The sequence below is a fragment of the Pipistrellus hanaki genome, assembly GCF_964339955.1.
Source record: "Pipistrellus hanaki genome assembly, chromosome: 7".
NCBI classification, from domain to species: domain Eukaryota; kingdom Metazoa; phylum Chordata; class Mammalia; order Chiroptera; family Vespertilionidae; genus Pipistrellus; species Pipistrellus hanaki.
Window position 1 is genome coordinate 4,458,225 of NC_140509.1, and position 27,579 is coordinate 4,485,803.

The 27,579-nt window shown below is 59.1% G+C and overlaps 3 protein-coding genes and 1 long non-coding RNA gene across 23 annotated transcripts in view; 2 read left to right on the forward strand and 2 right to left on the reverse strand.

The window, feature by feature from the left end:
• Positions 1–96: 96 nt before the first annotated feature.
• PHF1 (PHD finger protein 1) lies at positions 97–5,241 on the forward strand. 2 transcript variants are annotated; one of them, XM_084891126.1, is made up of 15 exons: positions 97–231; positions 904–1,079; positions 1,172–1,253; positions 1,548–1,643; positions 2,099–2,199; positions 2,287–2,435; positions 2,613–2,708; positions 2,889–2,957; positions 3,067–3,190; positions 3,297–3,364; positions 3,522–3,626; positions 3,749–3,935; positions 4,019–4,113; positions 4,373–4,453; positions 4,615–5,241. In XM_084891126.1, exons 2-15 carry the CDS (start codon positions 921–923, stop codon positions 4,901–4,903), a joined length of 1,701 nt encoding a protein of 566 aa, XP_084747252.1. In that variant the 5' UTR covers positions 97–231; positions 904–920; the 3' UTR covers positions 4,904–5,241. The 2 variants fall into 2 exon arrangements, with proteins under 2 accessions (XP_084747252.1, XP_084747253.1); XM_084891127.1 differs by having other exon boundaries at positions 4,376–4,453.
• On the reverse strand, positions 594–3,101 carry LOC311626230. Its single transcript, XR_014795655.1, has 3 exons — positions 2,991–3,101; positions 1,163–1,231; positions 594–685 (listed from the first exon to the last, which is right to left on the reverse strand). It is a non-coding gene; the product is annotated as an uncharacterized lncRNA (long non-coding RNA).
• A 98-nt stretch (positions 5,242–5,339) lies between the features above and the next one.
• CUTA (cutA divalent cation tolerance homolog) lies at positions 5,340–6,846 on the reverse strand. Of its 6 annotated transcripts, none has more exons than XM_084891281.1 (6): positions 6,764–6,846; positions 6,158–6,366; positions 5,951–6,010; positions 5,817–5,862; positions 5,647–5,696; positions 5,340–5,563 (listed from the first exon to the last, which is right to left on the reverse strand). In XM_084891281.1, the coding sequence occupies exons 2-6, from the start codon at positions 6,337–6,339 to the stop codon at positions 5,437–5,439; spliced, it is 465 nt and encodes a 154-aa protein (XP_084747407.1). In that variant the 5' UTR covers positions 6,340–6,366; positions 6,764–6,846; the 3' UTR covers positions 5,340–5,436. The 6 variants fall into 6 exon arrangements, with proteins under 6 accessions (XP_084747407.1, XP_084747403.1, XP_084747404.1 ...); XM_084891277.1 differs by having other exon boundaries at positions 6,629–6,801; XM_084891278.1 differs by having other exon boundaries at positions 6,158–6,497; positions 6,629–6,801.
• A 375-nt stretch (positions 6,847–7,221) lies between these two features.
• Positions 7,222–27,579, forward strand: part of SYNGAP1 (synaptic Ras GTPase activating protein 1) — a 32,789-nt gene continuing 12,431 nt past the window's right edge. For 6 of the 14 annotated variants that reach the window (XR_014795642.1, XR_014795643.1, XR_014795644.1 and 3 more), the window contains exons 1-11: positions 8,724–8,975; positions 12,030–12,151; positions 14,316–14,421; positions 20,205–20,296; positions 20,663–20,784; positions 22,379–22,532; positions 22,726–22,824; positions 24,673–25,299; positions 25,400–25,544; positions 25,759–25,903; positions 27,339–27,575. Coding sequence is in view for 8 of the 14 variants with exons in the window: in XM_084891020.1 (XP_084747146.1) it covers positions 8,909–8,975; positions 12,030–12,151; positions 14,316–14,421; positions 20,205–20,296; positions 20,663–20,784; positions 22,379–22,532; positions 22,726–22,824; positions 24,673–25,299; positions 25,400–25,544; positions 25,759–25,903; positions 27,339–27,575 (1,916 nt within the window). In the remaining 6 variants the exon portion in view is untranslated. Of the gene's footprint in view, positions 7,483–8,723; positions 8,976–12,029; positions 12,152–14,315; positions 14,422–16,587; positions 16,639–20,204; positions 20,297–20,662; positions 20,785–22,378; positions 22,533–22,725; positions 22,825–24,672; positions 25,300–25,399; positions 25,545–25,758; positions 25,904–27,338; positions 27,576–27,579 lie in introns of those variants that run through there. The other 8 variants (XR_014795645.1, XR_014795646.1, XR_014795647.1 and 5 more) reach the window with 4 other exon arrangements.

Here is a 27,579-nt window from a genome sequence, read left to right on the forward strand (position 1 = left end):
GCCGGCTCGGCCCTCCCTCTCCTCCCCTCCTTCCCCGGCCGCCTCCTCCTGCGCGGCTTTGGCTGCTGCGTCATACGCCCCAGAGCCGCCGGGACGCAGGGGCTGGGCCCGGGGACCCCCGGCCTGTGCCCGCACGCCCCCCGGCGCCCAGGCGCGCCCGCCCCGCGCGGGGCTCTCGCCTCGGTCTCCCGCGCCCGCCTCTGCCGGCTGCCGGCGGCCCAGCTGTCACTGGTGAGGAGGCGGCGGGAAGCGCGGGGTGGGGGAGGCGCCGGGAGCCGGGGGTCGGCGCGGAGCGCGGGCGGGAGAACCCCGCCACCCGGGCGTCGGGCGGGCTGGGCCGACTCCTGCCCCGTTGGACTTGCGGTCACGGTAGTGGAGCCCGAGCCTGGGACACGCCCCCCTCCTGGGGCACTCAGGGAAGTTATCTAACCCGAGGGCAGGGATCCCCGAATTTGAGGATGACCTGACATAACCTGGTACCCGGATGATTATTCTAAATGAGACTCGCGGGCCCAGGGAGCCAACTGTTTCTACTCTGGAAAAACATCTCCAAAAGAGCTCCCAAAATACATCTCTGGGTAACCCCAATTATACCTCTAACTGCAGGAGTGGTAACCTTTGCTTCCGTAACCATCGTTCCTGTTAAAATCTCAAGACCGGGACAGTCCCAGGGGAGCTCTGGAAGCTGGGAAGCTGGAGAACTAGGTTGGGGTGGGCTGGTTAGGGGGAGAGACTGGTCACTATAGCTGCGAGAGCTGGAGTCCAGCAGAGGGGTTTCCTATCCAGCTGTCTCAGGGGTATGGAGACAGGGAGCACAGCTGCCTGAGTCCTTGACAGAAAAATAGGCAAAGAAAAGAGTGTTTCTCAGCTTCCATAACCTCCTCACATTCTGCTTCTGGCTAGGCCCCCCCCAGGATGCAATGGCACAGCCCCCCCGGCTGAGCCGCTCCGGTGCCCCCCCACTTTGGGACCCAGCTTCCCCTGCTTCCACCTCAGGCCCCAGGCCTCGACTTTGGGAAGGTCAGGATGTGCTGGCCAGATGGACAGATGGGCTGCTGTACTTGGGAACTATCAAGAAGGTAAGACCTTTGACCTCTGACCTGTCACCTTTCCCCCAGTCTCTTCATCTAGTTCTGATGCCCATTTTACCTTCCGTACTCACCCCCTGCAGGTGGACAGTGCCCGGGAGGTGTGTCTGGTCCAGTTTGAGGATGACTCCCAGTTTCTGGTTCTATGGAAAGACATTAGCCCCGGTGAGACCCTAGAGTAGGGGTGTCGAACTCAATCAGAGAAGGGGCCAAAATCTAAAATCCAGCCTAAATCGTGGGCCGAATGGTTTACTGAACAGTCATAAACTGACAATGTCATAAACTGACAGCGGAGTGCAGTGATGACAGCGAGGTGCGGGCCACATTGCAAGGCCTGGCGGGCTGGATTTGGCCCGCGGGCCTTGTGTTTGACACATGTGCCCTAGAGGCTTGGGAGTGCGTCCGTGGAGGACAGAGACCTGCCTAGAGGACAGGCCGTGACTCTGTGTTCCCTCGCAGCCGCCCTCCCTGGGGAGGAACTCCTCTGCTGTGTCTGTCGCTCAGAGGCCGTGGTCCCTGGGAACCGGCTGGTCAGCTGTGAGAAGTGTCGCCATGGTGAGAGCACAGGACACCTGAGCGGTCCAGCTTGCCCTGGACATTCCAGGCTGCCCTGTCCCTTCCCACCAGCTCTGGTCCTTACATCGCCTGTTCTGGCCTGTGCCCCAGGCCCCCGCTCTGGCCAGTCTCTTCAATCCTGTAACCTCCCTCCCTCCCCACCCAACACAGAGAGGCGGCCATGGCGGGTGTGTGTGTGTGTGTGTGTGTGTGTGTGTGTGAGCTTTGCAGGCAGAGGGTGGTTCAGATAACCTTTCTTAACCATATGGCCTTGGGCAAGTCTCAAAACCTCTAGGAGCCTCAGTTCCCTCACCTGTAACATTAGGGTAACCCCCGCCCCCCTAACAGGACCATGACCAAGAATTAAATGAGATAGATGACTCTTCCTCTCCCAGGACCTAGTACATAGAGGTTTTCAATTCAGTAAGCGCTCTACCATCAATATCATTATTCAGCTTATCACCAGGACTGCCATGTTCCGAGGGCCCCGGCCCCTGGAGAGGGCGAGGGCACGTCCTGGGTCTGCCGCCAGTGCATCTTTGCCATCGCCACCAAGGTAAAGGCACCTTCCTGTGGAGCGTCCCACCACCCTCTCCCAAGCCTTTTCTCGCCCCCTCTGAGCTGGCCTGCCTTGTCTCTGCAGAGGGGAGGTGCACTGAAGAAGGGCCCCTATGCCCGGGCCATGCTGGGCATGAAGCTCTCCCTGCCGTACGGACTGAAGGGGCTGGACTGGGACGCGGGACATCTGAGCAACCGGCAGCAGAGCTACTGTTACTGCGGTGGTCCTGGGGAGTGAGTACTGAGGGCGGGGGCTCAGGGACAAGGAGGCCGCTGGTTGTGCAGGAATCCCCGGGGATGGAGGAGAGAGAACAGGGCAGCAGTGCTGAAGGGGAGGCAGTCGGTGGTGACCAGGGTTTGAGGCGGTTAAGAGGGGGTGTCTGGAGGTCACTGTCCTGTGTGCCCCCTCAGGTGGAACCTGAAAATGCTGCAGTGCCGGAGCTGCTTGCAGTGGTTCCACGAGGCCTGCACCCAGTGTCTGAGCAAGCCCCTCCTCTACGGGGACAGGTGAGACCAGGACAGACTCCGGGATCCGCTCCACCTCTCAGCTCCCCCACGCCTGCCTATCTCGGATCCGCTCTCTCACAGCCTTGGAAGTGTTGCTCACGGGTTCCGTCCCTGCTCTGTGAGCCCTGCAGAGCATGGTGTCTTCCCGTGTAAGGCGTGTTCTCTCTTGCCCACATCCAGGTTCTATGAGTTCGAATGCTGTGTGTGTCAGGGGGGCCCTGAGAAGGTCAGGAGGCTACAGCTTCGCTGGTGAGCTTGACCTCAGTGTAACCTCTCACCCACCTGCCCCAGCCTCCCACTCGGAACTCCCTGGCTTCTGTAATGCTTCCACAACCTTGACACCTCACTGCTTCTCCAGGGTGGATGTGGCCCATCTTGTCCTCTACCACCTCAGCGTTTGCTGCAAGAAAAAATACTTTGATTTTGACCGCGAGATCCTCCCCTTCACCTCTGAGAATTGGGACAGCTTGCTCCTTGGGGAGGTAAGGGGAGGTGGAACTGTGGGGCTGTGGCGGGAGAGGGAGATGGGAAGGGAGGGGAGGAACGGATCACTGCTTCCAGGACCCCATTTCCCCTCCTCTTGCCCAGCTCTCGGACACTCCCAAGGGAGAACGTTCTTCCAAGCTCCTCTCTGCACTCAACAGCCACAAGGACCGGTAAGGTGGAGGGAGGCTTGGGGAGACGATGTGGATGTGGCTGCCTGGGAGGGAGGTGCTGGCATCCATCAGACACCACCTCCGGAAAGGACGAGGAGGTCAGCAGAGGGGCCCTTTTCTATAACACTGACCTGTATCATCTCTCTCCTCACCCCAGTTTCATTTCAGGAAGGGAGATTAAGAAGAGGAAATGCTTGTTTGGTCTTCACGCTCGGATCCCTCCTCCTGTGGAGCCACCTACTGGAGATGGAGCCCCCACCAGGTCACTGGTCTAGGGAGGATGGGGGAATTCTCAGGGTAGTCACCTGGGGGTAAATGCATATGGAGGTGGGGGTCTTTGGGGTGTCCGGGAGGGGGCTGGGGGGATAAGGAGGCCTCTTACAGCTTCCCTTCAGGGCAGGGCCCTGGGGGAGGGGTTCCACGTCCCCTGGGGAAGCGCCGGAGGCCGGAGCCAGAGCCCCTGAGGAGGCAGAAGGGGAAGATGGAGGAGCTGGGGCCATCCTCAGCGGTGCGCAGCCAGCCAGAGCCCCAGGAGCAGAGGCAGCGGGCCCCTCTGCAGAGGGCACTGCAGGTACCGGGCAGAGGGAACCCCATGGGCAGATGCTGGTATGGGGGATCGAGGGTTCTCTCTCAGTCCTTTGCTCCTACTTCTAGGCCTCAGTGTCTCCACCACCCCCCAGCCCTAACCAGAGTTACCAGGGCAGCAGCGGCTACAACTTCCGGCCCACAGATGCCCGCTGCCTGCCCAGGTCAGTGCTTCTCCCCCTCCAACTGGATATGCTGCCCTAGAACCTCTCCTCTAATTGCCCACATCCCCTGCACTTTCTCACCCAGAATTCTCATTTGGCTACCCACTTTTTGTCCCAGAGAGACTTCTAGAACCACTGTCTGCTCCCCAGTATCCGGGGGTTGGGGTTCCTCGGGGGTAGTGTTTAAGCTCTGCCCTTTTCAGGGGGAGACCGTCCTGCTCTGATTCAGGTCCTGACTTTTCTCCCTCCCCAACCCTAGTAGTCCCATCCGGATGTTCGCTTCCTTCCACCCCTCTGCCAGCACTGCAGGGACCTCTGGGGATGGCGAACCCCCAGACAGGTGAGATTCTGCCCCTTTACCTGTGACAGCCCTCTTTGCCCCTGTGTTCTTAAGGTCCTCCATCTTCAACCATTTCTTCATTCCCCTGATCTACCTGTGGCCTCTGTTTCTCATCAGTCCTTACCGGTGTAGCTGGATTCACAACTGCCTTCTCTCCCTAGGTCACCCCTGGAACTTCACATTGGTTTCCCCGCAGACATCCCCAAAAGTGCCCCTCACTCGATGATGGCCTCGGCACCCTCAGGCCCAGCGCCCTCCCCAGGTCTTCCTAGACGCTCAGCACTCTCTTCTCCCCTGTGCCGCAGCTTGTCTCCGGGGGCTGGGGGAGGAGTCCGAGGTGGGGTTGGCTATCTGTCCCGAGGGGACCCTGTCCGCGTCCTGGCTCGGAGAGTGCGGCCTGATGGTTCCGTGCAGTACCTGGTGGAGTGGGGAGGTGGGGGCATCTTCTGAACAGCCTGCCTCCGCCCACCTCCCCATTCACACACACACCGGCACTTTCGTACCCTGACCTCTGACCTCACCTACAGCTGGGATGTACCTGGGAGGTAGGCGGTAGTTTTCCTACTGCCCAGGTGGGATCCAGGGGAGGGGGGAAGAGGCTCTCTTCTCTACTCCCTTCCTGATTCCCGAGCTTTCCCCCACCCTGCTTCCCACTTCCTTTGATGTTATTTTGTTACAGCTTTTAAACTATTTTTAAAAATTATTTAACCCCTGGGATGGAGACTGAGGAGGGGAAGGATGGTAAAGGATTCTGGGCTCTGTATGATTGAAATAAAGATAAACAAACCCAGCAGCTGAGTCATTCTGAAAGATGAGAACACAGGCGCTGGAAGCACTTGCATCTTCCCAACCAGACTCACATACGTGACGAGAAAAGGCAAAGGCAGAAAGAACCAAAGGTGGGATTTATTAGGGCCCAGTCATCCTCTGCAAGCCAGAGGGCACTGAAGTACGTGAGGGGGACACGGCAGGAACGGGGCTCCTCACGGGGGGACCGTGCTGGAGTCGGAAGCTGACCCTGTGACCTGGTGCACCCAACGCAGGTACGGGGAGTTCCCCTGCTCCACGGGCAGCGAGATCACCTCGGCCACTTCGTACGGGTGCACAGAGCTGTGGAACAGAGGGGGTGGGTCATTCAGACTGCCCACATTACCTGCCTTACTTCTGCCCGCCCCCCAGTTCAAAATTCTCACCGAACAAACTCTGTCAAAGCTGGAACCAGGGAACTTGAGGTTTTAATCATCTAAGGGGTGAAGACAAAAGTGGTTGAATCCACCCATGGGGCTGATCTCGGGATCTCATGAAGGAGAGAGGTCAAAGGTCAGAGGATTGAGGTTTGGTGGGGTGGGGAAGTGGTTCTCACCATCAGCACCTCACTGTCCTCCTCAATCTTTCCTTTCCACTCATAGCTGAAAAGGTGAAAGCAAAGGTTTTCCTCCAGGAAAACGATCGCCAGGCGCCCCGAGCGTTAGGTTAACCCCGACTCCTCTGACTCACATGGATGTGATCTGAGGGATGAGGTTGACACAGGCTGCCAGGCGCTTCTCCACCACCGCCCTGCAGGCGAAGAGACACCCCACTCAGAGCACACCACGACCCGCATTTTTGCACTGCCAGCCCAGAGGTGGGAAGCGGCGGGAGGGCGCCCTTCAACACCCCCAACTCTCCCTCATGGTCTCCCTCTTCCCACACTGGGGTCCCCACCTGGCGATCTCCTTGGCGACCTTCTCATTGGGGCAGGTGACAAAGGCTGCAGAGACCGAGCCGGCAACATAACCCGAATCCGAGGTGGGCGAGGGCTGGGCCGGGGGGCTTCCTGACGCCATGGACATCAGGGCTCGGGGTAGCGAGAGGAGGCGGGAGGCCGCAGGCGGCAGCGCCGGCATCCACAGCAGCGCGAGGAGCAGCGCGGCCTGGGACAGGCGGCGAACTCGGTGTCTCCCCACTAATGCCACAGGCAACTGCACCCCAGAAACCCTTCGTTTGGACAGACACTGGGATTCTGCCCTCCCTCTGCTGCACCCCGAAGGAAAGGTCCCTGAAGCTGAGAGAGAAACGTGAAGAATTAAGGCAGAGGCTCGGTTACACTCCCTCCTCAGGGGCCAACCTCTGGGGTTCGGGTGCAGGTGGCGGTCCAGGCTTCCAGAACCGGAAGGGGCGGGGCCGGTCACTCACCCCTCCGCCGAGCAGGATCGCGGGAGCCCGCACCCCTCTCATGCAGCCTACGCTGGCGGAGGAGGGTTGAATATCAAAGGCCACAAGTCACGCCGAGAAAGGGCCCCGAACTCAGGAAGCGTGGCCTCTACTTACCTGGGTGGTGACCACGTGACAGTGAGAGCTGCGCCTCCAGAGCCAGCCAATCCGGCCCTCGCACGGCCCGGTTTGCCCCGCCTTCCGGCGGGGGAGGAGCGAAAGGGAGCTGACCAATCCACAAAGGATCTGCAGCCGTGTACGGATACGGCCCGCCCGCTTCCGGATCCGGCCAATGGCAGGCTGAGGAGCGCACGGCGGCGGCCCACTGTCATGTGAGGGGGCGGTACCCGCGGACGCGGTCTGTCAATGAGGGGCGCGAGGAAGCCAATCGCGGGCCGGCCCTGCGGGCCACGTGACGGGGGAGCTGGCGCTAGGAAAGCGGGGCTGGAGACCCCGCAGACTCGATACGTCAAGTTGTAGAGTGGGGAGTCATCCTTAGTCCCCAGAGTGCACCCCACAACGGCCCCTGCGCGGCTCCCGGGACCTGAGGTGGGCGGGTCTGCGGAGGTTTACCGCGGAGGGCGAAGAGAGCGCCCCCTGCCCTTCTGCCTAGGACTGGCACTCGCCTGGGCTTGGGCATGAACAATGATAATCTGAGGAGAAGCCAGCTGTCCCTGGGTAGGGGGGAGTGCTGAGGCAGGCACGCGCATGGCTAGACCATGGCTGGGTGAGGAAAGACGTCTTTTGGAAGGAGCCCCTGTAAATGGGATGATGAAAACCGGGCTACAGGCGCCTCGGCCTTCTTAACTTGAAACCCCAAAGCTGGAGACAGACTGGTAAATCCGGGAAAAGTAGGGCTGAGGTTGGGGATATGGAGAGGACACTGAGAAGTAGTGATGGTCCCTTTGTCCCTATCCCCTTCCTATTTCACTCCCCGGGACTGGTCTACCTGTCAGCTTGGGTCTCCTTCCCTCAACCCATCCTCCGAGGAGCCAGGACCTGCCCTACATAACCTCCCTGGGGCGCAAGCACATCCTGTGACCCAAAAATGGAGAGAGGGGCCAATGAGAGGAGCGTGGTGGGAGGACGAAGCAGAGGAAAAGGCTCTTTCTTGCCACACCCTCCACCCAGTGTTCCTCCTTCCTCCAAGGTCTAGGGTCTCTGGCCCTCGGGGTGGGTATGCCTGGCATTTCCCAGGCTGACACCAGAGTTCCTTCACGCACACCTCTCTGGGGCTGGGTCTCCTCAGAGCTGCCTCTGGTTTGGAGTTTGTTTCTGAGACACATCTCTGTGGGGTGGGGTCTTTTCCGTGTTTGCATGGGGGTTTCTTTTTGTTTTTCTGTTTTAGGGATTTGTTTTCCCGGATCTGTAATCACTCTCTCTCCTAGAGATTTCAAACTCTCCTTTATGAATTTTGGGGTCGCCGAGTTCTCCATCTCTGCACTAGCTAAGTGTCTTTTTCCTTCCTCCCTCTCTATCTCTGATCTCTTCCCCTTCTTCTCCCACTCTCATCCCAAGCACAAGGTCTGCAGTTCTCTGTATCTGGGGTCTCTGATTGACAGCTCTCTCTGCATGTGGGTCTAAGTCTCAGATCTGGGTCCCTGAAATAACCATTTGAGTCTACTGCCCAAGATTTCTGTGGCTGTGAACTTTGTGAGACTGGTTGCTCAGTTTTTGACCTTTCACCCCTTTCTCTAGGGGGTCTGTTTTTGGGGCGTTGTTTTGCTTTTACAGAGGTTGAGGTCTGTTTTCCTCTAGGTTTTGGACTGTGCCTCACATTAACCTCCCCACACCTCACCTCCCTGGTGACAAGGTATCGTTCGCTGGGTCTGGGGTCTCTTGCTTTCAGGGTCTGGGATCTGCAGCTTTAAAACTGTTCTCTCTCCAGCGCTAGCGCGCTCTCTCTCTATCTCTCTCTCTCTCTCTTTCTCTCTCTCTCTCATTTCTGAGTCAGGGGTCTCTGTCTCTCCGATTCCCACTGGTAGGGGTGGGGGCTGCAGAGGCTCTCTCTCTCTCCTCCTCCTCCTGCTCTCTCCTCTCTCGCTCACTCCCCCGCCCCCCTCTCTCTCTCTCCCGGCTGCCGCTGCTGCCGTTGGCTCCCATTCTCCTCCTCCTCCTCCTCTCTCCTCCTCTCTGCTCCTCTCCGCTCTTCTCTCCTCCTCTCTCCTCCTCCTCTTCCACCTCCTCCTTCTCCCCCTCTCTCTCCCCCTCTTTCTCTCTTCTCTTTCTCCCCCGTCCCCCGCCCCCTCCCTCCCAGGCCTGATGAGCAGGTCTCGCGCCTCCATCCATCGGGGGAGCATCCCCGCGATGTCCTATGCCCCCTTCAGAGGTACGGTGGCGAGGGGAAGGGGAGGGCCAGGGAGGGGAGGGGGAGGGCCAGTTAGGAGGGGTAAAGGGGGGAGGGGCAGGGGCAGGGCGGAGGAGGGGGCAGAGCCGAGGCCACGGAGGGGAGCTGCTGAAATGGAGGGAGACAGGAGGACTAGGAAGACAGGATAGGAGCAGTGAGGAAGGAGGGATTGAAGGCCAGAGGACAGGGGAAACAGGGACCGGAGGGGCCAGGAAACAGGCCTCAGAGAGGGCTGAGGTGAAAATGAAGGGGAAAGAAGAGATCGCAAGAGAGGGTGGGAAGATAGGACAGGGTTGGAGGAAGAGCTGCAGAAATAATTCTGAAGCTAAGAGATGAGGAAAATATCAAGGAAATAGAAGGGCAGAGTCAGGAGAGGGGCTGGGAGGGAGGAATGAAAACACAGGGTTGCAAAGAGGAGCCAGGAAGATGGGGGTCAGAATGTGGTGGGGGTGGGGGAGGTCAGAGAATGGTATGGAATAGAAAAAGAGAGGAGGATGGAGGAAGAGAAGAAGGGGCCAGATGGAGAGAGAGGGAGGCAGTGTGTGTGGGGGGAGGAATAGAGGGTCCAGATGGAGGGAAGAGAGGAGAGGGAATGGGTTGGGGGAGGAGAGACCAGGGCAGGGGGAGGGCTAAATATGTGTGTGTTTGTTGAGGGGGGAGGGGGCATACAAGTAAGATTGAGTGATGGGAGTGGGGGGCAGGTTAGACTGCCCAGACCTCTCTAACGCCCTTGGCCAGGATAATGTAACCCCTGGGGTCTTATCTGCTTCATTCACTTCCCCACTTTTACTCCCCTCCCCCATCTCCAATCCTTATTTCCATTTCCCCCTCCCTCCTCTGGTGTCCATCACCTATATCTTTCCCCCCATATGGTGTCCGTTCTTTATATGGGTCCCCCTTCTGTCCTTCCCCTTTATCAGTCCCTTCTCTGGTGTCCTCTCTCTCTCCCCCTCTCTCCCGCCTCTTCCCCCCTCCTTCTTGGCCCCCTTGTTCTAGCACTCCTATTAGGTTCACTTCATTCTGCCCCAGGTCCAGTTGGGCCCTTCTGGTATATTTTTCTTGCAGGGATTTGCCGTGTTTCTACCTCCTCTTCTCCTCCATCCGTCCCTGTTATTTGTCTCCTAGCCCATCCCCTATTGCCTACTCCGTTCCCCATCTTGTCCCCACAAGCCTGTGCCTACCCAAGCTCCCTTAACCTCTTCTCATCCATTCTTTTCTTTTTGTCCCCTCTACTTTTTGGAGTGTTGGAGATTTGAGGGGCAGTTTTGATGGTTGGAATAGGGCCCACAAGCAACCCCCATCTGAGCCCTGTGGGATTTCTCATCCTAGTAAGCCTTTCCCCTTTCTCAGCTGTGTTCCTCTTGCATCTGCCTCCCAGACTCACCCTTACTTAAGTCCGGAGTGTGAGTGTGTGTGTGTGTGTGTGTGTGTGTGTGTTTCTGGAGTTGCTCCTAAGCTAAGTTCCCTGTGTTCTTCCCTGCTCCCAGGAAGAAGGTGCCCCCTGAAGTCTAACCTGCCTCCCCGAGGCTGCAGCCTGAGCCAGCCCCTCCCCTAATGACTGTGTATCCGCAGATTCCTCCTCTGGGGCCCTCAGAGTCAGGGCAGGGGCACACACCTGCCGTGTCTGCAGCTCAGCCTCGGTAATCTCTGGGTCTAGAGGGGCTTGCTCATAAGGTCTCTGAGGTGGCAGCGAGATAAGTGAGGGCTTCAAAGTGCTGGGGTTTCTAGACATCTATGTTCTGGGGATCCATCCCGCCTGTGACCTGCAGGTGGGGAAATCTGAAGACCATATTTGTGGACAAAAGGGGACTAGATTTTCTCAAAGCTCTCCTATTCAGGGCATTCAGTTGGAATGAAGCTCAAAGATCAGATATTTTCCTGCAATATGCTCATGAGTAATTACCCTGCAAGGTGACAGAATTTGATGTTCTTCCTCTAAACTCTCACACTTGGACACCTTAAGCCTATTTTCTATCATTTTGATGTTACCAATTTGATTTTCCTCTCATCTCCATTGGGCCTGTCCCTGTGATGGTGCGCAGATGGGGGTTAAACAAGAAGCAGTTCGCGGGATGGCAGCACAGGGGGAATACGGGCAACCGTGGGCTGCTGTTCTTAGGAGTTTTGTCCCCGCCCCCGGGGCCAGTCTTTGGAGGCCACTCTATGTCCCAGGCCTGGATCACCCATTCTTTCTTCTTTCTTCTTCAAACTCCTCTACGGGCCTTGGGCTTGGCCTCCATCCTGTCCGTGGCGAGTAGGTGGGGAGGCAGGGCGGGTATTAAACCTTGGCCTTCATCCTGTCTGTGGAGACTAGTGGGGGCGGAGGCTCCTAGTCTCACTCCCAGGCCCCTTCACAGCCAGATGCTGACAAAGAACCAGACTGTCCCCAAATGCTGAGCAGGGTGGGCTAGGAGAGGAGGGAGCAGAGCCTAGGGAAAAGCAGGAGGGGAGGCCTGTTCATGTCTCTGGCTCTGAACAGGTAAGCTGTCTCTTCCTTCTCCAGAGGTTTAGTTCTCAGAATCTTATGACCTAAATGCCTCCCCCCCCCCCCACCCCCCAGCTTTCCTCTTACTCTCGTGCAGGGGGTTCGTGCCACCTTCTAAGTCTGTCTTCTTTGGTTACTTAATTGCCCTCCCCCTTCCCAGACACCCCCACCAACCTCTGTGTGCTTTTCTCTGTCAGTTTAGCTGCCTTCACCTTTTTATTTTTTGGAAGTGGATGGAGAGTTCCTTCACTCTTTTCTGCCTTCAAGTTCGTACCCTTTGTCATGCTCTAATTCCCCTCCTTGAGCCACCCTTCCAATTTCTTCCTCCAAGTCAACAGAGCCCTGTGCTGAGTCCCATTCCTCTTTCCCCCCAGACATAGAGGCTTATCTTCTGCTCCCCTACAGTCACCAGGTGCCTCCCCCATCTGCGATCTCAAGGCAGGTGTGGTCCCCTTCTCCCACGTGTGGACTCTCTTAGTACCCATTTTAGGCCTCTGTCTCCCAAATGCTTAGAGCCTCCCTTACTGTTTCTGTGTGTCTCTGTCCCCCAGATGTACGGGGACCCCCTATGCACCGAACCCAATACGTTCATTCCCCATATGATCGTCCTGGTTGGAACCCTCGGTTCTGCATCATCTCTGGGAACCAGCTTCTCATGCTGGATGAGGACGAGGTGAGCCGGGTGGGAAGGTTGGAAAGACCACCGGGTACCACAGGGGATGTAGAGAGAAAGATGGGGAGAGCCCTCACTAGTGACAGGGTGAGAGGCACAGAGAAGACTGACAAGAGTGGCATCGGCCAGCGTGGAAGGAGGCTGGCCGCTGGGATTTGGCTGGGATGTGGAAAGACAAGCATTCTCCCACCTTGGCTTGGGGTCTTCGAGGACCCTGTGAAGAGGAAACGAGGTTCGGAAGACTTGGGGTGCCTCCTGTTTTCACTGCCCGCATTGTGGGATAGGTTAGGGTGGGAAAGAGAAACCGAAGGGTGAAGAAATGGGGATTGCTCTGGAGGGATCAGCTCCACAGTGTTCTCAGGAACCTGCCTCTCCCCACACTGAGCAAGATCACTGCCTCCCAGTCCTGTTCCCGTCATGGCGCAACGTGCAGGGGGGTGGGGGTGGGGGCTTGAGGGACTTGGAGAAAAGGCAGGGACAGTGGGTTCTCTGGGAAACTGGGAGAGGCTGGAGGGTCCTGGGAGAGATGACAAAGGTCAGTGGATCTCGGTGGGGAGAGCAGTGAAGGCTGGGAAGGCACCTGAGATCAGGGTTTAGAGAGGCACTGAGGGGGCTTCTGCCAGGGAATCAGGAAGGAACATGGCGGGGAGGGAATGCCTGGAGGCGAGGGCACTGGGAGTAAGGGGAGTTGCCTAAAACAGTAAGTGAGGTAGGGGCAGGGACTAGCCAGAGGGAAAGACATGACATGAACAGAGGGTTCCTGTGGGAGGTGGTAGACATGCAGGGTGACCAGAGAGCCAGGAGAGTGTGGGTTCAGATTTGGGAGCTGGGTCCACAGTGGAGGGTCCATCAGAAGAAATAGAAGGGGGCGACTATGAAGGGTAGATGTCCAGATGTATGATTCAGGGAGTGGAGTGATTTGGGGGACCATCTTCAGAGAGTGATAGGGTAGCTCACCAGACCAGAGGTGGGGAGAGCTGGGCCCCAGAAGCTGTTGGGGAGGTTGTGTTAGAACTGGAGTTGAAGGTAACCAGAGTTTGGAGGGATCTGTGAGGGGGAGTGGAGAGATGGCTGAGTAGAAAGCTCTCAGGCCATGGTGGAAAGTCGAGGAATGGCCTGGGGGGAGGGTGACTTTAAGGGAGAGGCGGTGTGGGTGGTCGGTTTTAGGCACTGAGGGACGCACTAGTGGTCACCAGTCTTGACCAAGGATTTGTGGTCCTTAGGATGAATTGAAGAAACCAGGACCAATAAGAGTGGGGACTGTGGTGAGGTGTGAGGACGAAGAGGGAAGAGATGGATGGGGTAATGAAGGCATGAGAGGGAGACAGGTTGAGGGGACTTCGGGGACTGGTGGCCAGCAAGCTGAGGGGAACAGGAGTGGCCAGAATCCAGGAGGAAGTGTGCCGGCGGACAGGATTAGAAATGAACACTGCAGAGCCCAGGTTGGGCTGTGGGACGGGCTGGGCCCAGTGGGGGAGGAAGTTCCTAGGGGCAGAGGAGATGGGAGGGTGACAGGGGCAGGTTGGGAAGAGGTGGCAAGGGGAGGTGGGATGAGGTTCAGAGAGAAGAAAGGGAAGTGAGAGGTTGGGTTGGGGGTAATGGTAGAAGATGAAAGGGGGGAAGTGACCAGGCCTTCCCGGGTGCAGGAAGGTTGGGTCCCAGCCTGGCCACAAGCCCGTGGGGGCCGGGTGGACGTGGGAGGGAGACAAGCTGGATCCTGATTATAAATGCGGTTCCTGCTCCCCACCCCCTCCGTGACAGGCAGGAGGGAGAGGAGGGGTGCGGGAGGTGGGAGGTTGGGGGAAAGCAGGGAGAATGGACGACCTGAAGGTCAAGGGGAAAGTGCAGGGAGTAGCCAACTCCAGAGAGCTGAGGGGTTTGGGAGAATTCCTGGAGGACGTTCCAAAAGAAACGGAGGGAGAAGAGAGGAGAGTGGGACGTGAGAGAGAGAGAGAGAGAGAGAGAGAGAGAGAGAGAGAGAGAGAGAGAGAGAGAGACCTGGGAGAGAAGGGAAGGAGAAGTTGGCTCACGGGACACTTAAAGTGTCGTGGGGCAGGGGCAGAAGGTGAGCTGGCCTGATGGCAGGGGGGTGCAGCCTGCTTGTGGGGGAGGGCAAGGGGGGCCTGTCGGTGCCCCTGAGCTCTGACACACCCGCATCCCCTAGATACACCCCCTTCTGATCCGGGACCGGAGGAGCGACTCCAGCCGCAACAAACTGCTGAGACGCACAGTCTCCGTGCCGGTGGAGGGGCGGCCCCACGGCGAGCATGGTACGGCGGCCGATCACTCTGGTGCCCCGGACAGTCGCGGGGAGAGAGCAGAAGGCAGACGGGCTGCTGGGCGGAGGAAGGCGGGAGCGAGGGAGCAGCCGGGGCTGGGAGGCAGCGGACAGTGGCGTCCACGAGGGGAGCCTGGGCGGAAGGGTGCGCTCCGCGGGGCGAGCGCGGGCCGGGCGCGGGCCGGGGCTGCGGGTGGCAGTCCTTACTGTTTCGCTCCCTTTTTCCTCTCCAACTGCGAAGCATGACTTTTCCTGGTGCTTGTAAAAATAGTCTCCTTAGATCTTTAGCTTCCTGTTGGAGTGCCCGCCCCAGCCCCTCCCAGGGCTTGGTCTGGGATCTTGGAGAGAATAACCCAGTTCCGGCCCCTCGCCCCCCACCTCTGGTCCACCCCACGCTCCTGATTCTCCCTCCAGACCTTCTGGCCCTCAGGCCCTCCCTCTCTTCTTGCCCCCCTCTTCCTCTTCTCATCAACTGCTTCTATTTTCTGCAATTCTATCACCCCTTTCTCTTTCCTCCCGATTTCTCTTGTTTCCTCTACCCCTCTTCACTCCATCAGACCCCCATTCATCTCCTGTCTGTCTGTCTGTAGAGCTCTCTGCTCAGTCTGTCTCTTCAACTCTCTCTCTCTCTCCATCTGTCTCTTCCCCTCCCTCTCTCTTTCTGCCCCCCCTCCACCTCCCTCTTTAGTCATTTAAAAAAAGATTTTGTCTTCCTGAGAAGTTAGCTTAAAAGGTTTCCATGGGAACAGTGAGGGGAGATGAAGGCAGAGAACAGAGATTTGCAGCCAAGGTGCAGAGAGACACCCCCAGCCCCGGAACCCCCCTTGTCACTGCCCCCCCGGCACTGCATTTCCCTCCCAGGACCAGGGATCCAGGTCCTCCATGTCCTCCCCCACCCCCATCCCCACCCCCACCCTAGTGACTCCTTTCTTCCCCCAGTTCCCCTCCCCTCGGGGACCCAGGCTTCCAGCCTCTCTTCCTCTGAGAGAGCCAGGGGCCCGCCTCCATCTCTTGGCCCCCCTCAGCCCTCCTCTGGTGGGCCCAGAAGGCCCTCGGGGGTCAGCTCTGGGACCTGGGCGTTTGGATGGCCAGGGATGTGTCATTGTCATGGAAACCTCTGACCATGGGTGTGTGTGGGTAGCACATATATGTGAGGCAAAGCCAGGTGGTGGTGGTGCGTGATTTCTGTTCCATCTGTGAGTGTTATGTCCATGTCGGGGAAAGGTTTGTGTGTTTTTGTGCACGTGTGAGCACCCGAGTGTCCAGGCCAGCATGGGATATGTTTTTCCTATGTCCAGTGGTTGGTGTCTCTGCCCACTTATTCCCACCTCCCTCTTTGCCCTGAGCCTCAGGGTCTGGGTCTCTGCTGTGGGACTGCTGGTGCTCCTGGGTGCAGGCAGCCTGTGTTTGGAGCTGGGATGGCACTGGGGGTGGAGTTGGAGGTTCGGTAGGGTTGGGAGGCGTCCAGAGGTGTACATGTTGGGGGAGGGTGTAGAGAAAGAGTGATGGCTGGTGGACGTCTGGGGTTTTCGGGGAGCCGGGGCTGTGTAGAGGGCATGGAGGATGTGCGAAGGTGGCTGAGGCCGTGGGTGTGGGAGCCCAGGCCGGGTCCCGACCTCTGCGGGCACTGGGATCCAGGGGTCCCTCCGCGGGGGAGCCGCGCCCCTCGCTCTCCGCGGTGTGGGGCAGGGGCTGTGCTTCGCGGGCGATGGTGGGAGGCCCGGCTGGTTTAGGGGGTCCCCTGGTCCCCCTCCCCCAGTCTCTCTCGCGCTGTCTCCGGGCGACGGGGCTCGTGACAGAGGCGGCCACGGCAGCAGCGGTCGCCTAGCAACGGCGGCGGGGCCCGGGCAACGGCGGCAGCGGCGGGAGCGGCGGCGGAAGGAGCCGTTCCGCGGCCGTCACCGCGCGGCCGTCCGGCCGTCCCGGGCCCGCCGCCGCCCCCGCCGTTTCGGGCGGTGCGAGCCGGGCCGCACCGCCCCCCGTCCCGCCGCACCCGCCCCTCCCCAGCGGGGCGGAGCCCCTCCCGCCGGGGACCCCCAGGGGCGGTGCGAGGTAAGGGCGGGACCGCGCCGGAGAGGAGCGCGCGTGGGGGCGCGTGGGGCGGGGGCGCGCGTTGCGTGGGCTCGGCGGGGGTGGGGAGGCCGCGGCGGCGGCGGCAGCTGCTCCCTCTGCATGTTCTCGCTGCATCTTCCGAGTGGGGGGAGTTATGGTAACTGGAGGGGGGCGGCGGAGGTCCGCGGGTGGGGGAGTGCCGGGGACCGATCTTGGCCTCGTGGGGGACAGTCTCATGCGCGCGGGGGCGGCCGGTGTGGGGTGGTCGCGGAGCTCCTCTGTGGAGGCGGCAGCCTGTGTGTCCACGTTGTGTTCGTGCTCATACCCGTGTCCCCTGTGTGTCGGTGCCATGTGCACAGGGGCCCAGTTACTCCTGCACACATGTGCATCCAGCCAAGTGCAGACCTGTCAGCCTGTCCTGTTACCTGCCTCTGCCGCGTGCCTGGCTAGGGAGCCGCTGGGCTGGCCACTGGCTTGCGGGGCAGTCCGTGGCCATACCGGTACATGTCACCTCTGACCCTGAGCATGCATGTCCCTGGCGGGGGCTCACCTCGAGTCTTTCTCCTGTGTGTGGGATGTGTGGCTGCATGAACAGGATTCCTGTGTCCCTGCTGGCAGGTGTGTGTCTTTGCATGTGTGTTCCGACATTGATCTGGATATCTGTGTCAGTCCCAGCATGGGTGGCCAGGGTGTGTCTGGATGTGGGTGGTGTGCAAGGGGGGGAGGGAGTGAGTGTGTGTGTGTTCCTTGGAATTCTACTGTATATGAGACACCTTTGGGCTAGGCAGGTATGAGCCCCTCTTGCCAGGGCGTGGGGACAGAGAAGCTGAAAAGGAAGCTGAAAGTGGAGGGAAGAGGAAAAGTGGGGAGAAAGGGGGAGAGAAGGGATGAGAGAGGCTTGGAGGGGAGGAAAGAGAGGAAGAGTAGCTGGAGAGACGCAGATTGGAGGAGAGGAGAGAGGGTCAGAGAGCTTAGGAGGGGAAGTGGATGGAGACTTGGGGAAAGGGTCTGGGAGGTGGGGAGGAGGAGCCAGGCCTCTCAGTAAAGGGGTCTCTGGGAGAGAAAAGCAGGAGAGAGAAGATGGCACCAGCTCAGTGGGCCATGTCAGATCAGGGAGGCCACTGAGGCTCAGACACTGCTGAGCGAGGCCGGTCACTCAGGGACTGTCATTAGAGCTTCCTGTCCTGGTGCAGAGTTTGCACCCCATTTCTCTGCTCTCTGTCCAACTCTGTTCCTCACCCCGTTCTGCCAACCGCCCTCCCTGGCGCCTTATGTGAGCTGCCAGCTGGGAGTGACAGGGAGAAAGGCCGAAAGCAGGGTTCCTGTGAGGGGATTGCAAGGCGGGGACATGGCAAGATTCCAGAGACTGAAGAGGTGGGAGCGCAAGCTCTTGCTGTGTGCATGTGAGAGCAATTGTGTGTGGATACAGGGTGTACACATGTGTGGGTGTATGCACAATGCCTGGGTTACAGGCCTGTGTAGGTGGCTGTTATGTGTGTGCATGCAAGAATGCAAGAATGGGCCACGGAGACCCAGTAATCACAATATGAGGATCAGGTTTGCTGTGTGTGTGTGTACAGGGGTGTGTGCTGTGCTTTCTATACATGTCACTGCATGCAGCATTAATAACAGGATGTCCCGAGTTCCTGTCACTCTCCCCCCTTTTCCTATGTGCTTCTGCTGTTCTTAGCCTTGTGGCCGTGAGTTTTTGTACGCCTGTGTGTGTGTGTGGCCAGCTCCATACCTGTGACCTCTGTGTGAGCTCCTGGATCTTAGTTTCTGGTGACATGTGGAACCGAGAGAACCAATCGGCACATCAGTTCTCCTGTTAATTCTTTAGTTCCAAAGCAAAATTTTGTGGATTTCAAGTCAGGCTTTATGCCTTTATTGGGGGAGCCCACATCTGAAACCAGGCTGAGCTGGGCTCCCCGGAATGAGGGGGAGGCAGCGGAGACTCGGACGAAGGTATCCGGAGCCCTTAGGTGCCTTGTCGCATGTGTGACGGGAGGATGGTGACACATTTGCTCCTTGTCTTTTCTTTATCCCGGTAGCAGTCACGGGAGCCTGTGCTGGGTCAGGGAGGGCTGGGAAGAGGAGCGTCCTGAGATGGAGTTGTTCTTTTCATGTGAATGAGCGGTGTCGGTGCTTGTGGGATTTGAGGGCACCTTGATGTGGTCCGAACCCTGGTGTACTCAAGCATGTATCATGGTCATGTGTGTGTAAATGTCCGCTTCTGTAAGGTGCTGCCTACATGATTGCCCATGGGATTCGAGCCACACGTCCACACCAGCAGCCCTCCTGTGAGTGTCCTTCCAAGTATGTCCGCCCCTGTTGTGGTGCTCACACGTGTCTAAGCATGCACCAGTGGGGGATGTGGGTCAGCAGCACCCCGGCTCACGGTTGTCTCTGTCTTCTGAGCACCTAGATTCCCGTGTAGCTTTGTATTGTGGTTCTCATATACATGTACCTCCACAGCTCAGAGTCTGTTTCTGCGTTTACACATGTGTTCCTGAGGGGCTGACAAGGGCTCTTGTGTCATAGATCCACATTTTTGTGTGCAGTTCTCCGAACACCTGGGTTTTAGAGGGAAGGGAACGTGGGGACCGGTTCTAGGACCATTTGCCATTCTGGAAGCAGGCAGTGAACATGTGGCTGTGGCCCACCCTTGCTTTGGGATGTAGAGGGTTAACTGGCAGCTCTTCCGGTCCAACCCCCTCCATCCTGTAGCTTCTTGTTGCTGTGGAGATGGTAGCCCCGCCCCTGATGCAGTACCTGCCCCCCCATTGGCTGCAGTGGTGACTGGGGCTGAGGGGGGAGCCCAGGCCTGAGCAGCCATTCTGGAGCTGGAGCCGGAGCTTGGCATCCCCCACTTTCATTCTCCTCTAGCCCCTCGCCCCCCTGACCCCCTGCTAGCAGAGCCTCAGCTTCCCTCCTCCAAGCCGCCACCTCTCCAAGACTCTTGGCAGTCCCAAGCTTCATCTGCAGTCACCTCCTCTCCTCCTGCCCGCACTTGGGAGTCCCCCAGCCCCCACTGCCCCTTTCCCCACTGCCTGGCATTCTTCTCTTCCTTTCCCTCCTTCCCTCCTGAGTCCCCGCCACTGCAGTGCACGTGGAGCCAGCCCCTGCTCCCCTCCCCCTGCCTGGCCCTTCCTGGAATTGTCTGTCCCTGGGATTCTCCCCTTGCCACTCCTCACAGGCCTCTTCCCAGCTCCCCCCTCCAGCGCAGGGAGGGGGTCATGGGAGGCAGCGCAGGCCCTCCCGATAGCCCTGGCTTCCAGCGGGAGGGGGGCAGGGGGCAGATGCACCCAGCTGAGGGGAGAGTAGAGCTTGCCCATGGGCAATGACCTTAACCCAGCTTCCCCCCCCAGCTAGCCTCCTCCTGGGGGGGTGGCCACCAAGGACCTATCTTTTGTGGAACGGTGTCCTTTATTATTCGGGTTTTACTGACCCCCTCAGCCATGCCCCTGGGCTGACTGCCAGCCCCAGTCATGGGCCTGAGGCCTCCCACTCCGTCCCCCTCGGGGGGCTCCGGTTCGGGTTCCTTGCCCCCTTCTTCCCGCCGCCAGCCTCTCCGCCGCCGCTGCTCTTCCTGCTGCTTCCCGGGGGGTAGGTGAGGCTGGAGCGAGGGGCCAGGGCGGTGGGTGAGCGTGCTGGGGCCAGGGGCGGAAGCCTGGGCTGACAGCGACCCCTCCCCAATTCCCGCTGCCCCTTCCTTCCCCCCAGAGTACCACTTGGGCCGCTCGCGGAGGAAGAGTGTCCCCGGGGGGAAGCAGTACAGCATGGAGGCCGCCCCCGCTGCGCCCTTCCGGCCCTCGGTGAGTGAAGGTGCCGCCGAATGTGGCTGCTGCCCCTCCCCCAGCGTCCCCGCTGGAGCCGGGATTCTGAAAAGGGACCGCGGGAGGGATGGAGGAAAGAGAGACTCCCCACGTCTTTGGTTTCCCCCTGCTTGGCTCTGCCCCCCTGCTTCTCAGACCAGCCCTCCCACCTTCTGCAAGCTGGTGTGTGTTTGTGTATGCGCTCGAACCCGTGGGAGCAGAGGAAGACAGGCCGGTGGCAGGGTTTTTCTCCCCCTCTCCTCGCCCCTAAAGACTCCCCATCCTCCCCTCCCCACCTTCAGCTGAGGGCTGAGCTGGTGGGGCTGACCCTGCTCCGACCACCCCATCCCCACTTCCCTCCCCCAGCAAGGCTTCCTGAGCCGGAGGCTGAAAAGCTCCATCAAGCGCACGAAGTCCCAGCCCAAACTTGACCGGACCAGCAGCTTTCGCCAGATCCTGCCTCGCTTCCGAAGTGCTGACCATGACCGGTACGGCTGGAGCGGGAGGGGAGGCTTGGTGGCCGAATGGGGACTCTGCAGTGGGATCCGAGGAATGGGTGTGCTCTGCCGAGGCTGGAGGCCCAGGCCGGCGGGGGGTGTTATGGGGTTAGGGACGGGGAGAGGTCGAGCCAAGGAGGGACTCTGCTGGCCCCAGGAGGGAAGGAGTGCTGGCGCCGCTGGGAGGCCAGGGGAGGGGCTCAGGGAGGAGCAGTGTGGTCCAGGGAGGGGGCGAGAGGGAAGGGCGGAGGGTGGAGTGGGGCTGGGGCTGGCAGATGTAATGGCTGAGGAAGGGACCGCTGAGAGCTTGGCTGGGAGGGGGAGGGTGGCACAGGTGTGCCAGCGGGGGAGGGGCGTACAGGGTTAACCCAGGGACTGACGCTGAGGAGGAAGTCCTCAGAGTGGTCCAGAGCGCCCTCACTGAGGCTGGGGCTGAGGGACGTGTCATGTCTGCTCCTATTGTCTGCTTCTGGGGTTCCTCTTTGGGGTTCCCCCTCACCCAGTCACCCCCCAGGAGGAGCCCTGTCCTCCCCACCCCCCCCCTCCCTCAGGATTGGGCAGGTAGGGAGGCTGGGATAGGTGAGTCACACCTTCCCCAGCCCCCCTCCCATGTCCCCGGAGCTGCATTTGGGGCTGGCAGGGGGGGTGAGGCCATGGTATTCCTGGCCGCGGGGGCGGTGGGCTGGGGGAGCGTGGCGCTGACGACAATGGAGCCCAATGACGGGGCTGCTATAAATAGCTCTGAGGAGGCTCCCACACCCGAGCTCTCCCTCCTGCTTTCCTACTGCTCTCTACTCTTCATCCCTAGCCATCCTCATTCTGCTCGCTCTCCTTTCCTATCCCTGGGCCCAGCCCCATCCCGGCTCCCTCAGCCCCTCTCTCTTCTCCTGGATTTCCTCCGTCTTACTCCCATCCCTGTTCCCATGGCCCTCTCTGCAGCTCTGCCCCCTCACCTCTCCCATCCTCTATTTCTGCACATGCCTTTGCCTCCCCCTTGTCTCCTTCCTGCCCCAGCTCCCCCTCGTCCCCAGTCCCCATTTCAGTCTCTCCATCCTCACGTTTCTGCCCTTCCTCCTATGTCTTGCGATTCCCGTCTGAGTTCCCTCGGCTGCTGTAACACATTACCATAAACCCGACTCTGCTGGAGTGTCCTCCTACCTCATTCACTCACTCTGGGTTAGTGATGTTCTGGGAGCACTGGCGTGCGCCAGGCCCAGGTGAACGTCTTTGCACTCTGCCTCTTCACCTCCACCTTTCCTCCCTCGTTCCGAGGCTCTGGATGGTGGAGGTCCCCTGGAGGTGCCCCAAGCCCACCTGCTCCCCTTTCTCACTGCCGTGTCCATTTCTGGATTCGGATATTCCTCAGTGTCCCGGTCCTCACAGCCCCGTAGGTGTGAACTGAGGGCGAGGGGGTTTCCTCAAGGAGTCTTGCTTCTCTCACGTCCCTCGCATCTTTCCCCAGGGATAGGCTGGTTTCTGTCTGTCTGTCTGAGTCCGGGTGGGAAGGGAGTTCAGGAGGCACTCTCCCCAGGTCTCGGTGTGTAAGGGGAGCGGGCCTGATCCTCCCCCGCCCCTCCCGCCCTAGGGCCCGGCTGATGCAGAGCTTCAAGGAGTCGCATTCTCACGAGTCCTTGCTGAGTCCGAGCAGTGCAGCCGAGGCCTTAGAGCTCAACCTGGATGAGGATTCCATCATCAAGCCCGTGCACAGCTCCATCCTGGGCCAGGAGTTCTGTTTTGAGGTATTGGGTCTGTGTGCTGGCTGATGGAGGGGAGGACAGAGAGGCCTCAGGAAGTGGCACCGGTGGGCATGTGGGGAAAACCGAAACCTTGGGGGCTGGAGCGAGGCGGGGGAGGAGGAGATGGGGTGGAGTCTCCGGTCCTCAGGAGTCATCTCCCCTCTTCAGCCCCATCTCAACTCCAACCCCTCTCCAGGTGACCACGTCATCAGGAACAAAATGTTTTGCCTGTCGTTCTGCGGCCGAAAGGGACAAATGGATCGAGAACCTCCAGAGAGCAGTAAAGCCCAACAAGGTATCAGGAGCACAGGGGCAAGCGGAGGTCAGGCCACCGGAGCATAGGGACCTAGTGCAGAGGAGTTAAGGAGCGGAGGCTTGGGGGAAGAGGGAACTGAGGTGGAGGGGCCATGGGTGAAAGGAGGTGACCCCCATTTCTCTCCGAGTCTTTCATTTCTTTCCCTTTTCTACCTCCTGACCCGTTTCCCTGCTATAAAAATCATACTTATGGCAGGGCTCCGAAGTGCTCTGGGCTATGTCTGCCGCAAGCAGAACTGCCCACCAACCCCTGACAGGTGCTGCCCAGCCCCTGCTTGCCGTGTTTCTGTAGGACACACTCTGCCAGTTCGCGTGTTCTCGCCCTCAGTCTGCCCTCTATGAAACTGGTGGCTGCCGAAACCGGTTTGGCTCAGTGGATAGAACGTCGGCCTGCGGACTGAAAGGTCTCAGGTTCGATTCCGGTCAAGGGCATGTACCTTGGTTGCGGGGACATCCCCAGTAGGGGTGTGCAAGAGGCAGCTGATTGATGATTCTCTCTCATCGATGTTTCTAACTCTCTATCCCTCTCTCTTCCTCTCTGTAAAAAAATCAATAAAATATATTTTAAAAAAAGAAAAAAAGAAACTGGTGGCAGTGGAGTTGGGCCACGTGATCTCTAAGGTCCCTTTGCTCACAAGTTCTAGGAGTTGGCTCTTCCCAGGACTTACATTTCCCAAGAGAAATGCTCTCAGTTCCATCAGCTGATCTCTGTACCCCATTTTTCAGTGAGTTCACAGGCTGGTGGCCCTCCTGGGGGGACCCTTGTTTCTCAGTGTCCTTCTTAAAGAATTAGGCCCAAGATGCTGATGCGCCTTGGCTGGTTTGCTCAGTGGTTAGAGTGCCAGCCTGAGGAGTGAAGGGTCACGGCCTCGATGCTGGTCAAGGGCATGTACCTCAGTTATAGGCTAGATCACTGGCCCCGGTCGGGGCACATGCAGGAGGCAACCAATTGATGTGTCTCTCTCACATCAGTGTTTCTCTCTGTCTCTCCCCATCCCTTCCACTCTCTCTGAAAATCAATGGAAAAGATATCCTCGGGTCCAGATTAACATCAAGAACAAAAAAAAGATGCTGGATGTGGTTTAACCCTGCAGTCTCCCCCGTCCACCCCCCATGGTGCAGGTCACCTCAGCCTCTCAGGCTCTGGTGTCAGTGTACCCCAGGCCCTTTCACACCAGCTGTGTTGCCTCCCCCATCTTGTACTTAAGCACTTCTTTTATTGTTTAAAAAATAAGTTCTGATTGTCTTTGAAGGACTTGCCAGTTCTCCCCTTTAAATTAATGTTTCTGGCTTATTATTCTAGCTTTTAAAATCTTTCCCGATACTGATGCCATTTCTTAGGTCTGCTGTGACAAGTTACCACACGTGGGCCGCTTAAAACAACCGAACTTTATTCTCTCACAGTTCAGGAGGCTAAAAATCCAAAGTCAAGGTGTTGGCAGGGCCTTGCTCCCTCTGGAGCTCTAGAAGGAATCCTTCCCGGTCTCTTCCGAGCTCTGCTCACCGGTGGCCCCTGCATCTGTCCAGTTTCTGCTGCCACTGACCTCCCATGGCCATCTCCCCTCTGTGTGTCTCTGGTTCCCACAGCTCTCTCCATGCGGACGCCGGCCCGGGGTCTGGGGCCCAGGCTAACCCGTGCGACGCTTCTCAGTGGGCATATCTGCAAGGACCCTGCTCCAAATAAGGCCCCTTTGCAGGTTCAAGTGCACATGAGCTCTGACTACTGCCGCACACAGATTCCCTCTCACTGCCTCACTGTGTCTCCTCTTCCGTGTCTCTGTCCCCTGTCCCTTCCCCTTTATCCGCCATGCCCACCCCACCTTGCCAGGACAACAGCCGCCGGGTGGACAACGTGTTGAAGCTGTGGATCATAGAGGCCCGGGAGCTGCCCCCCAAGAAGCGGTACTACTGCGAGCTGTGCCTGGACGACATGCTGTACGCCCGCACCACCTCCAAGCCGCGCTCGGCGTCGGGGGACACCGTCTTCTGGGGCGAGCACTTCGAGTTTAACAACCTGCCTGCGGTCCGCGCCCTGCGGCTGCACCTGTACCGCGACTCAGACAAAAAGCGCAAGAAGGACAAGGCGGGCTACGTGGGCCTGGTGACTGTGCCCGTGGCCACCCTGGCCGGGCGCCACTTCACAGAGCAGTGGTACCCCGTGGCCCTGCCCACTGGCAGTGGGGGCTCTGGGGGCATGGGGGGCTCAGGAGGGGGTGGGGGTTCGGGGGGCGGGTCAGGGGGCAAGGGCAAAGGAGGCTGCCCGGCGGTGCGGCTGAAAGCACGTTACCAGACAATGAGCATCCTGCCCATGGAGCTGTACAAGGAGTTCGCAGAGTACGTTACCAACCACTATCGCATGCTGTGTGCGGTCCTGGAGCCCGCCCTGAATGTCAAGGGCAAGGAGGAGGTCGCCAGCGCCCTGGTTCACATCCTGCAGAGCACGGGCAAGGCCAAGGTGAGTGCTGCGCCGGCGGGACAAGGTGACCTGGGACGGGCTCCTCTGTCTTCGGGAGGCTGGCGCACGGAGGCTGACCCTTGGCTTTTCCCGGCCCCAGGACTTTCTTTCAGACATGGCCATGTCTGAGGTGGACAGGTTCATGGAACGGGAGCACCTCATATTCCGCGAGAACACGCTCGCCACTAAAGCCATAGAAGAGTACATGCGACTGATTGGTCAGAAATACCTCAAGGATGCCATTGGTACGGCCCACCCTCAGGTCTCTGCTTCCTAACCCCACCAGATGTCCACCCAGCCCTAAACCTGGCTACTCCAGACCCAAGTCCACCCTTCCTCAGGCTTGATGCCTCTGAACCCAGAGTTTCTGGGTGCCAGCATCCAACCGCCGGGTTCTGAGATCCCCCACCCAGCAACCCCTGCCCCTGCCCCGGAGTGTGACCCCGTTGTGCTCCCCAGGGGAATTTATCCGAGCTCTGTACGAGTCTGAGGAGAACTGCGAGGTGGACCCCATCAAGTGCACGGCGTCCAGTCTGGCAGAGCACCAGGCCAACCTGCGGATGTGCTGTGAGTTGGCCCTGTGCAAGGTGGTCAACTCCCATTGGTGAGACTGGGAACGCTGGGTTGGGGGGGCGGGGAGCTGTGTGTCCATTTGTTCATCCATCTGTCCATCCTCAGAGAGGACTGAGGACCAGTTACGGGCAAACAGCAGGCTGGGTGCTGTAAAAGCAGGCAGAGCAGTGAGGCCTGGCCCTGCCTTCAGAGGACCCCGGGGTGGAGTAGGGGCAGAGGAGATGCATAAGAGCTGCAGAACAGCTGTAGGCTGTGCTAAGTGCCAAGTGAGGGTCCCCCCGAGCAATACAAGGTCAGGAAGGCAGGGCTTGGAGGTGAAGCAGGGAAGGATTCATAGAGGGGGTGCCCCCGGGGCTGGGCTTTGGAAAGTGGGTCAAGTTCTGATGATTGGATCTGGTAGGGAAAAGAAGACTCTTCAGGAGGGGCTGTGGACAAAGGTGTGTGCCTGGTGGGCAGGCCCAGGAGCCTCCAGGAGACAGCAGTTGGCACAGTTTGGTAGAGCACGTGGCAACTAATGGAGAGTGGTGGGACAGGTGTCTGGACAGAGGGATTGGAACTAGAATCTGGAAGGCCTTGGCTACCAGGTTAAGGAGTTTGAGGTCATTTGTAGGCGATGGGGTGTTGTAGGCGATGGGGTGTTGTAGGCCATGGATGCCGTTAATGGTGCTGGTGCCAAGAAGTATGGTGGCCGAGAAGTAGGAGAGTGGGGGTGGGGGAGCCTGGAGCAGGAAGAAGGAAGTCCAGAGTGGTTGGGGCTAGAGTTGACCGGTCAGGCATGGGGATCAGACCTCGAGGGGGAGCAGCAGGATAGTGGAGAAGGCTGCGGGAGAGACCCTTGAGGAAAGGATCAGCAGCCGTTGTCAGCGATTGGAAAGGAGGCTGGTCTTCGGGAGACCTGTGGTCTCACTGAGAACCGTGGAAGTCGGAGGCGAGTCAGAGGTGGGGAGTGATGGTGAGCCCTGCTTTACCAGCCAGCAGCAGAGTTGAAGGTGTTAGTGGGGCATTAGAGTGGAGCATGAGCAGGAGTCGGGCAGTGAGCTGAGCCATGGCAGGGACTGGGACCATGCCTCATTCCCCTGGAATTCAGAAGAGTTGGGGGGTCCGAGCTCCCTGTACCTCAAGTGACCCTCCATCTCTCTCCCATCTCTGTCTCTCCCTGGTGTCTGTTTTTCTTCTCTGCTCGTCTCTCTCACATGACCCCTGTCTCCCACGTGTCTCTCTCCCCTCGCCTTTTCTGCCCCTCCGTTTCTCTCCCCGATCCGTCTGTCCCCTCTGCATACCCTCTGCTCCCAGCAGCCACCCGTCTTCTCGCTGCGGTCCCTCCCTGCCTGTCTCTCACCTGTTTCCACACCCCACCTCCTGCCACCTCCTCGGCATGTTCCCTGGAAGCTGAGGGTCTCTGGGGCTCAGTCCTGGTCTCTCTCTTTCTTTCTCTTTCTCTCTGTCTCCCCACCCCTTCCCCCCAGCGTGTTCCCGAGGGAGCTGAAGGAGGTGTTTGCGTCTTGGCGACTGCGCTGCGCAGAGCGGGGTCGGGAGGACATCGCTGACCGGCTGATCAGCGCCTCGCTCTTCCTGCGCTTCCTCTGCCCAGCCATCATGTCGCCCAGCCTCTTCGGGCTCATGCAGGAGTATCCGGATGAGCAGACCTCACGAACCCTCACCCTCATCGCCAAGGTCATCCAGAACCTGGCCAACTTTTCCAAGTGA